General features: G+C 42.6%; 1 protein-coding gene across 1 annotated transcript in view; it reads left to right on the top strand.

Moving 5' to 3' along the window:
* NUAK1 (NUAK family kinase 1) overlaps positions 1 to 10,969 on the top strand; it is a 50,325-nt gene that overhangs the window by 25,911 nt on the left and 13,445 nt on the right. Inside the window, exon 3 of the mRNA XM_026052228.1 lies at positions 10,075 to 10,226. Within this exon, the coding sequence (XP_025908013.1) occupies positions 10,075 to 10,226 (152 nt within the window). The remainder of the gene's footprint in view (positions 1 to 10,074; positions 10,227 to 10,969) is intronic.

Below are 10,969 nucleotides of genomic sequence, written 5' to 3'. Positions count from 1 at the left end.
TCCTTCCTTCCTTCCTTCCTTCCTTCCTTCCTTCCTTCCTTCCTTCCTTCCTTCCTTCCTTCCTTCCTTCCTTCCTTCCACCTCAGCAAGAGCTAAGTAGTTCAGGCTGGGTACGTGCTAAAAGACGTTGGCCAAGAGGTCTGATCCCAGGCCCAGCCAGGTCCTTGGTTGAACAGAGGACACCAGCTGTGAATTCCAGAGGCTCTGAAGGATGGGAGCCCAACGGCAGCTTCGTCTCAGGGCATCACTTCCTTCCTTAGAGGCAGAAGAGGCCGCCTCCATTTAGTCCCTCATATTTACATACCCATAAGGTAAATGCACAAGGTGATGATACGTGTATGGCAGCTCCATTCTGAGAGTTGATACTTCTGATTAAAACAAGGACTAGCTTGGAATACTGTAACAGTATCGCATATTGAGTTATTCAAAAGCATGTTCTCTTACTTGAAARGAGATGAATATCTGTCTTTTTATTGAATAAACTCAAAACAGGATCTGGGAACAGAAAAGGGGAGGGATGCTGTGTCAGCATGTGGGTTGCAAATGGAACAAAAATTATTTCAAATGTGCACGGGAACCCAGAAAGAAAAAAGATTAAGCATGCTGCAGAGCTTTGACCAATTGCCCTTCTCATCCTTACTTTAAATAGTTTTTTTCCCCGAGTTAAAAAGATTACAGCATTTTTAAGAAGCAGACAGTGAAACCCTGTGGGAGCAAARCTTTCCCCTCCAGCCTGGCGGAGGGAGCCGCGTCGCTGCCACGGCCCAACCAGTCAAGTTTTGCAACGAGGGTTTCATGCAGTCTCCAGGAGGGCAAGGGCAGATGGCAAGTGACATTGTTTCCTCCCGTGGACTTGAGCAGCTTGGTGCTTTTGTGATCCATCAGCCAGAAGCAGCACTTTGCAGTGGCAGACCTGGAGGCAGCTTTGCTTTCATTTCTGGGAACCTTTTTGTTCTGTTTTGTTTCTGGCTTGTTCTCTCTTAGAAAGATCTCTGAGGAAAAAGCTATTCTTTACTGTAACTCTATAGTTATCTAGAATGCACAGCAGTCTTTCATGGCTTGTTATGTTTAATTCATGGCCTGAAGGGATGAGCAGCAAGAAGTCAGATTGTTGGTTTGACAGTAGTTCTATAGAAGAAGAAATTATGTACAGCAGARGCAGAGCTGCTACGTAGTTTTCCAAGCAGTCAGAATTGTTGTTCTGCCTTCAGCAGACAGTATTTTTGAATACATATTGTAGTACTGGAAAGATGTGTGGATGCACAGGCAAATCCAGAGGTGCAGTTGCATAATGCGCAGAGATGAGGACGTAACATCACTGGCCCTTAAGCATGTGCTGCATTTCAAATCTAAGAGTACTTGCACTGAAGTCCTGGAGCTACAGCTACGACTGAAATATTGGTATTCTGTTGCAACTGTATTTTGAATGTGTGGCCATTCCTCTGGAATGGTGCATAGAAATGGTAATACTGCTCTCCTCTGGCACTAAATATTGAAGTTATTCTGTCCTCAGAGGTGGGCTTCATCTCATCAGATTTAAGATTTAAGTCATCCAACATGTAGGCAGCTGACACACACTACAGGTCTTACGTTTCCTTCTGTAGTTAGAGATCAGCTTCTCCACAAAGTGGTTTGCTCCCTCCTGGGACAGGCTATTCAGATAGGTGGGAGAAATGACCTGCTAGAGCTGCTTGTCTCTCTGTTGGCTACAGATGGACTTTAGCAGCCTAACTTAGATCAGATGCTTAACTTTGACACTGCATTAGCCCCACAGAGATTTTTATCATCTCTCACTGTTTTCTAACATGGGTTTTTCAGCTACCATTCCACTCCTGACAGCGTTTGCTGTAGGTGCCTGGTTGCAGTGAGTCTGGCATGGACAGTGCTTCATCTCTGTCAATTATCTTTGTAAGCTCTTTGTATTGCATTTACAAACACGTTTTCCTTAAGTGGAATCCCTGTTTAGGTATCCTTTTGACCTGCCTAGTTAAAGGCAATTAACCTCTGAATTTGTCAACTTGACGTAAACAAAAGCTTTTTTTTTTTTTTCCTTGATATTGCACAAATCCAAATATATGGATACGAAGTTTCCCAGTTTAATGGTATTTTTTGTAACCTGACCAAAAGGAAGACATCCTGCCCATTACTGCAAGGGCAGACATACCRTTCTGCACTCAGAGGAATTCCATCTCAGCAGGGCTGTAATTGGCAATCTGTGGAGTGTGGCCGCCAGGGAAATGCTCTTTCAAGTGACTTTAAACTCCTTGAAAGGAATTGGATAAATGAAGCTGGCTTTCCTAGAACTGTTCTGATTCCAGATCATAAATTTGAATTTATTGAATAATGCCTCTGTCCATCTGTCTGTCCATCTGCTTCCTCCACCTCTCTCAACCCTATTTCTTTTTCCCCCTGAAAACCCCAGAATTGGATAATAAAGCCTTTGAGAGCTAACGTATTTTTCCAGGGGCAGCCTGAGTGCAAAATCTATCCCATCTGGCAATACTTTATAAAAGTTAAACCAGGGGAAGAGCGTAGGGCCTGATCCTGAAAACACTCGAACATGTGTTGGACCAATCATGAGAGCAAAGTTATACTTGGGACATTTGGAGGTGAGCTTTCGTCTCCTTGTAGTCTGAAATACAGTGCCTGCATGAGAGTTTCTGTGCATAGGAAGATCTAGGCTGGCCTTTTGCAGCGTAACCATGCAGAAAAATCCATCCATTTGCAAAATACACTTGCAGAATAAATAGATTTTTTTGCTAATAGGTTTGTAGAAGTAGTTTAATGAAGATATTCTCTGATGAATGGATAAATATTAGGATCACAATTCAGTGCCCATGGAARGTGATGGCATTAATAGGAACAAGTAACTAAAGGGAAGCACGTGCCTAAGTGCTCTGCTGGATCGGRGCCAGGCTGCTCAGCACTCTGCTGGACTTTTTACAACAGCAAAGCTATTTTTGTAGGTTGCACTTTTGGAATTTATAAGAAGAACAAATAAAGAAAAAGAACACAAAGATTCCCCATCRTATATCTGTAAGTACAGAGTGACTTGAGCTGGTTCGCACGTTTGGATTAATCAGGAATGCAGTTCAGCTCTGGTACTTTTAAAATCCAAAGCGAATCAAAGGAAACCTGACTGTATGTAACAGTGTATGTGTAGCGTTACCCAGTACTAACTTTACTTGCAAAATACATGTTCTCCCTTCCATTCCACGACAGACTGTAGTGAAAGGAGAAGAAAGTCAGCGCTGGCCATTTCAGAGGCACACAGCACAGCGTCCACCCAGTGCTCCCTGAGCTTTCCCCGCCAAGTGACTGTGTCGGGAGTGAAGGCGGCCCCGGGTCTGAGCTCCGGGATGGCTGCTGTGAGGAGCTCGGCCTGCGCTGGGGCCTGCGACCGGCCTCCCCACAGCGGCGCCGCTCCCGCCACGTGCCCCGTCCCTGGGTGGCGCCGGGCAGCGCGACACTGAAACTCGGCCTCGCTCACCACACAGATTTTTCTAGAGGATAACGGTGTGGTTAAACCCAGTGCTGAAGTTATATATCTCAGGCTAACAGTGCTGGCGAGGCAGTGCCAGCCTTYGCTATCTCACAGTTTTCAGACGTAATCAAAATAAAGTTTAGCGCCGAATTGCGTGATCCCTTCTGTGTGCGAAACACCTGAAAAGGTCACTGAAAATCCCTTACAGCGTCACTTGAAGGATCGGGCTTTTAACAAGAATGATGGAAGTTGGAAGCTGGAGTGACTTCTTGACATTTAGCCAAGAGAAAGTATTTCAGCAGTGACACTATTTAACCACATTTCTAATTGGCTTCCTCTGATTATGTAGGTTTTTGATCTTAGAGTGTGTTAGTTCCATTGTTTTCAGTTGATAACAAGAACATAAAGTAATATTTCTAGAGTGTGCTGATAGTAGTGAAACAAGTATAAACAAACTTAACTCTTCAGTTATCCTATCCTACCTTTATGCAATTGCTTTCATTYGGGACGATCCCGTAAGCAATGCTGCTTCTGACAGGATATGAACCCAAATGTGCGAGGACATTGGCAAGTTCAATTCAGATGTCTAAATGATTCCAAGCAATGATAAAATTTATTTCCATCCATTCACTTAAACTGGCCTCCCACTGCAATGTAAATGTTTGTCTGAGGTTCCTCAGCAGTTTGTATTCATAATTAAAAATAAAAGGGGAATTAGCTCTCGTATTCTTTGCAGAAACAAAAGGCAATTAGTGTAACATGTAGTATTGTGGCTGAATTAGCAAGTCTTATTTTTGCTTCTTTTTTAAATAGTAGGTCATCGTAATCTGTGCATCCTCGGTCTCGTTCTCCGAGAAACAAACTCGGCAAGGATAATGGTTCTCACTTTGATTTAATCTCTTCACTGGGGATTAATTGTAGCATGCTGTCTGATTTAAAATGATTATTGCAGGATCTTGACTACATTCCTTTAATTTAAGAGAACTGAATAAGGCCATCATTCAAGACAGCAATTTAGCACATGTTTAACTTTAAAACATATACTTTGTAGCTCTCTCTAACTTTAATTATAATTAAGTATATGCATACATTTGAGCATATGCATCCAAGTGGTTTACTAAATTGGGCCTTGGAGGGAGAAAACCTGCTCGACATTTTCATGCCTGCTGTATGCTCTTTTTAAAAACTGTCATAAATGAATCATAATACTAAATCAAATTTAAAAATACAGTTCTAAAGTATTTTTACATCAAGGGCCCACAAGCCTTTCCAAGTATTTATGAACACAGAAGAGGCATAGGACTGAAATTCTAACATAAAGAAATGCTTTTCAGCATTCGGATGTCTTTTTGAAGAATAATTTGTGCATTATTACACAATTGAGGTAATTGGGTCATACATGACTTTTCTGAATGAAAAGGTTATTCTAGACTGCATCTCTAAAATTAAAAACAAACTTGCTCGTTCTTTTGATTTGGCTGACCTTTAATAAAAGAGCATTTTGTAGCCATGGAAAGGTACTTCTGTCTGCGGCTGTTAGGAGAGTAATAAAAATACCGCTGAATGGAAAGACACCAGATGGAAGGAATGTCAACATACTGGAACTAATTTAGGAGATTGCTCTGATAGAGAGCAAAGGCATGAGGAGAATTCAAATGGTTCCAATGCAAAGAGATTGGCCGCCCCTCTTAAACTAACAAACTAAAATTCTTACCCCAGGGTTACATGTAAACCAAATGGAACCAGCCCACGAGGAGGTAGTCCATTAAGGAGGGAAAAAATCCAACCCCCCTCCTGCCTTCAGTCTGCCTTTAGCATTCTGTAAGCTTGGAGGAAGGGAACAAGGATTTCATTTTGCCTTTTAAACGTGCTGGTAAATAAGTCCAAAATGAACTATGCCAACAGAGGTATGTCCACTGTATCACAAAATCTTTCTGATTGATCTTTGCACCATGTCTGTGTGTGTTTTCAAAATTTTTGGCCTAAATTTCATCTTCAGAAGCCTTTAAGAMAAATACTGAGTATGTTCATCCAGTGTCAAATTTGTCCTGCGGAGTTCCAGYGGAGAAGACTCCTGTGTAGCTAAGAGGAAGTATTTAGCAACAGAGTTGAAAAGAAGAGCGCTGATTGAAGAGAGGTCTCTACACTACCACTGCTATTTGGAATATGTAAAGCTGTAGATAGAAACTGAGCTMATCATTTCATGGCCTCTAAATATAGATAAGGAGAGAGATTATATCCAAAAATTATTACTGTAGTAGAACAGACTGTGAAAGAGACTGATTGTTGATGTTACAAAATGTACTTTGTCTCCGATATGTCTTTGGTAGCAAGAAGTTTCTTTCCAGTTTCACATTTGTATTCTTCAATGAGCTCTGAAGCCAAACAGATTTGGTTTCAATTATGTGTTTCTTTAAATAAACAAATTACGTTACATTGAAGAGGAGAAATTAAAGAAAAGCTGTAAGGAATCTTTACTTGACCACTGGAACTGAGGCACCCTTTGCTGACTGTGCAGAGTTGTGCTCTTMGCTTCTGATACAGCTCTTTGAGATGGACAGAAATTTGAAGCAAGTTCATAGCCCATAAAAAAATACTTCTTCTGTGCAATGCCTAGAGCCATGTCTTAGTTCATTAACACCAAACTGTTGCCCATGTCCTGGAGATACAGTCACCTTATTCTCACACTCTGTGGTAAGTCTTGTTGCTCCTTTTTCCCCAGGTTCTGATGTGCTTTCACGGTGCTGTCCCTTCTTCCTCCTCAGTGGTCAGATGGAAGTGTAGGAGTCTCAGATGCCAACCAGTCTTTCATTCCATGTTGCAACCACATTACACCACTTGACCACTACAGCTCAGGTGGCTCATCAGCCCTTCCACCACATCAAGGTCCTGCTGTGGCGCTCTCAGCTTCATGCAGCTTGCAGAGCGGCGCAGATTGTGTGACACACAGCTTGGAGCAAGCATTGCTTCTGTTGCCTTCCCCTCTAATATGTGGAGCTCGTTTCATATCTAGGCAACCCCCATCCCTTGATTTTTGCTTGACAGACTGGCTGGGTACTGATGCTGACAATTCTCSATTTATTTTATTTGGTCAGCTCTGTTTGCAGAGATATCGATGSTTTGAAAGAAGCAAGAGCAGCCCCACCTTTCTTATACATGCCGTCCCTTGACCTTAATCTGGGGTTGAGGTTTGTTGAAGGCAGACTTTGATGATGTCCCACAACTAGCAAGCTGTGGAGCATTCCTGGGGYGGAATTCCTGCTCTGTAATGGGTGGCTGCAGTCAAGGCTCAGGCTCSCTTCTAGATGGGAGCAAGTTGTGGAATAAATATGCACTAGGATGGCAGATAATAAATCATATGCAATGAAAACAAAGAGTGAACCAAGCGGTCCCAGAAGCTATATAGAGGCAATCTGTCCATCATCAGCCAGCAGGCTACAAGCCAGGTGTTAACAGGGCAGTATATTTATTATCTCATTATTATTTGCAGTGAGTAAAGATYCAGCCTTTAATTGATGCCCTCCTCTCTTTCCCCAACCACTGGCCACAATGTTTCTTGGAGCGTATGTTTATAAAACTATGTACTGTGCTCAAAAGGAAAATTGGGAAGTGTCTGTGTGAAACCTGCCTGGCATCCTAGCTGCTGCTATGAGTACTTGGCTGATGTTCTGAGAATTGCCAAGATAGCATTTTGTCACTGCCTGGCTGTTTGGACCATGGAATTCCCYTTTAAGTGCGTGTGTCCTCCCTGTTGCCTTTCCACTCCTTACTCCTTCAGTGGCAGTTCCCATTTAAGACATTTTTGTCTTCTGTTCAGTTCCCTTTCAGGAGAAAAGTAGTCACACACCCTCTCGTGAGATTCAGCTGACTGCATGGGTGTGCTCTAAGCTGAAATGATGTAGCTGTAAAAAAACCCMAAAAAGTCATTCCATCTCTCTGCATGGAAAGGTTCTCTCTGTGCCTTTTTTCCTTTAGTGAAGAGTTAGTGTTTGTTCACTTTTGTGATTCTTCAGCTATGATCATGCTGAGGCTACCTGTGTATCTATCCCAGGGTAGTGTCCTTGTGTTAATGCTCCCTCAGGAAGAAAGAGGATGTTTAGGTGATGAGGTGCTTGAATTCTCATTGTTCCTATTGCATTTTTGCTGTCTATTAAATCAAAATTCAGAACAGTGATGGATCATTTCCTAAACTCAATCTTTAAGGTATTATCTCAGTTTCCTAGAGGGCCATAAAAGAACATTTGAAATGGGAAATAGCTTGAAAGGAATGTTCCTCCAACCAAGTACTCTCTGTTTCATTTCTATATAAATGTAGGAAAATATTTCTGGATCAAGACTGTTACTGATTTGGCACATTTTAGTCCAGAGACATTTGACATCAGAATTTAATAGTCTGGAGTGCTAAGAACGGCTTGAGAAAGCTCACCCAACTGAGCAATGAAGACAAATCTTCAAGGAAGGCTTGAAGACACTGGAAGAATGCCCTGTTGTAGAAGAATGTCATTGCAACAAGCAACAGTAAACACTTTCTAGGGCACTAGCAGTCAGGATATGGTGGTGTAAAGGACCAGAATCCTCTTTCCATGACCTGTGCCCCYCTGACAAGGCAAATGTTCTCCTGAGAGCAGGATAGTCCTTACCTGGTGTCCCTGGGAGTATACACTTCTGTGAGATACCATTGAGGTCAATGTGGCTACTTCACTTACCGTGAATRGTAACTCATGCAATTAGATGATTTTTTAAAATTAAATCTCTTGGATAAAATAATTTTTAGTGATTGACAGATAGCAACGAACCTATTCCTTTTTCCCTTCCTAAGCAGCTTGGTAGTTAGCAACCCTCTCAAAGCTTGGACATGCCTTATGTGCACTGCTGCTGCATTGGGAACACATCACAGCACTTCTGTGCATGACACGGGGTATGTTCAGTTTTTCCCAGGGAATATCAATCTGTCATTCTTGGAGAGGATACTGTAAATATAATCCATCCAGAGACAGCTCTTTCAGTTTCCGAAGCTTATTGTTACTGAGGATGCACATAGGATGTAATCACTGGCTGGAGTCTATGCTTCAGGGTATGGTAAGGCCAGCAGACGAGCAAGCAGCCAATTTTATCTGGCTCTTCACTCTCCTTTTTATCAGAGCTGTTTGGCTGGGGTTCAGGGGTGTTAGAGGGAACTGCTGAGGCTTTGGTTTCTAGAATGGAGCACCAAGGTGTGAGAGGACATGAGACAAAGCCCGAGAGCAGCAAATATCTGTGTGTTGAGAGGGGCAGCTTTGCATTTCACTGCAAAAGCTGAAGGTTCGCTATTTATATATTTTTTAAACAATAATGACCACTGGCTGAGCTTAGCTAAAGAGAWAGTGGAAGACATCGCGCTGGCAGGGCTTGTTGAAACGAGCATCCGTTTGTAATAACCTCTGTAATTTGCAGAAGCTTCATTGCCAGTGCGACCTGGCTTCATCAGGCTGCTGCCACAGAATAAGTGAGAAGGACAACCACCGTGTTTTAATGTGAACAGTGGTTATTTATGGCAGGTGCAGGACGTTTCCAGTGAGGTGCAGAGAATTTTCAGTGTCACAAAGGAAAAAGATGTCTTGCAGACAGTGCATTTTGGCAGTTTGAGGCTACTCRTGGCCCAGCTTAAGTGTTTAGCTATCTGCAAATCCCAGTAGAGTCCCTGACAGCCTGTGGCACAAAGTACCCGGTGCCCCAAAGGAACAGTCAAGCCGTGACGTGTATGAAATGAGTGTTCCCTGTGCTCTTTACGTGGGAGCTGCGCGTTGCTCTTGGCTTTGCACAAGTGGCAAAGGCCGTATCTACAGCATGCAAGGAAACATGAGGCAGCAGCACCCAATCTGGTAACTACCCTACACTGTGGGGAGATAACTGAGCTAAAGGACTGGTTAGGTGCACATGATAGGGTGCAGAGCCGTGCTGACAAGAGACTGGATGCCAGGCTTTGGATCCAGGCTTTGGATGGAGCCCTGGCTCATGCAGGTGCCCATCGTGCTCTCACAGAGCTGTGCCCAAGGAGGACTCGAGCGTCTCAGGGGTCCCGTTGTTTTTTGAGGGAAAGTGAAACCAAACCAGCAGGCATTCTGGACCAGGCAAATGGCTATTCTGACCAGCCCTTGAAGACAGAGGTTGTTTTTCTTTATTAACCCTTCTCAGATGATGCAATAGCTTTTGATGTCTGTAACCCCAAAAGGACTACTGGTAATAGACAGTTGGAGACAGGGTGTGAATGCAGATGTCCCTGGCACAAGAGCCCATCTCACTCCATTATGATCAAGCTGACTTTTCCAACCTATGACTCCATGTTGTAGCAGTAAGGTCCTTCTTTCACCTAACCCTGTGACAATAAAGTAGTCACAACTTCCTTCTCTTATCTTGCAACCTTCTGAAGTTCTTCTGGAAAAGACTAACATTGGAGCTTACTTTTTTTCCAACTTGGTAGTGCATCTCTGTGGACTGCAGTAATGACATAGGTTGTTTAAGTCATTCAAATTCTTCTCCCTCTAAAGTATCAGTTTTTAGATGTACTGGATCAACTGTTCGCTTTTTTATTTTCTTTTTAACCTGGGCAGTGTTTGAAAATAAAGATAAGATTGTGATCATCATGGAGTACGCAAGTAAAGGGGAGTTGTACGATTACATCAGCGAGAGGCGGCGGTTGAGTGAGAGAGAGACAAGGCACTTCTTCCGACAGATAGTCTCTGCTGTACATTACTGCCACAAGGTGAGCAAAGAATTCAATATTAAAAAAAAAAGGCTGTTTGAAGTCGGTCTAGTATCTTATATATTTGAAAGCATGACTGAGGCCACATCATTCACTATTAAGTGTGACAGCATGTGATTATATCAGTACAACAGGAGCTCTTGAGGCAAACTGCTGACAGCAGTTCATTTCTTGCTTTTAAAGACTAGTATTTTGCTGTGCTGTGGCATATACCAGCAACTCCCTTATACCAGCCCTACATCCCATTTTTGCTTTGGAGGTTATTCTCTTGACAAAATGATTGACATCATTAACAAAAAAAGACACCCCAAAGTAATTCTAGAACGTTAATGCTTTTAATACATTCAAATAAATGATGACTTTCAATTTGGCTATGCAAGTGCGCAGCTTTAGATAAAATATATAAAAGAACCTTTTATCCTTGCTTCTGAACCAATTGCATAGAGAGAGACTTGCAGGCAGCTACAGGCAGTCAGCGGCTAACAGTTTCTTATTTCAATTCTCAAACATTTTAATCACCACTTGGATTCTGATATACAAGGGAGGTTTGCAAAGTCCTCATTGCACAGTGCTGAAAAACTGTAGTGGCCTTCTCTGCACAGTTAATTATTTTCTGAATTTCTTTAAAGAAGGCTCTGACCTAAGCTGAGCTTGTGAGTTTCCATCCCTAACATTTACAGTCTTTTAGGATTATAACTCCCCTGATCCAAGCGGCTGCACATTGGAGGAACGAGGACTTTTGT

This window comes from Nothoprocta perdicaria, unplaced genomic scaffold (assembly GCF_003342845.1).
Source record: "Nothoprocta perdicaria isolate Ctin4 unplaced genomic scaffold, notPer1 scaffold_86, whole genome shotgun sequence".
NCBI classification, from domain to species: Eukaryota; Metazoa; Chordata; class Aves; order Tinamiformes; family Tinamidae; genus Nothoprocta; species Nothoprocta perdicaria.
The sequence above is the reverse complement of the archived record's forward strand: the minus strand, read 5'-3'. Positions and strand labels throughout refer to the sequence as shown.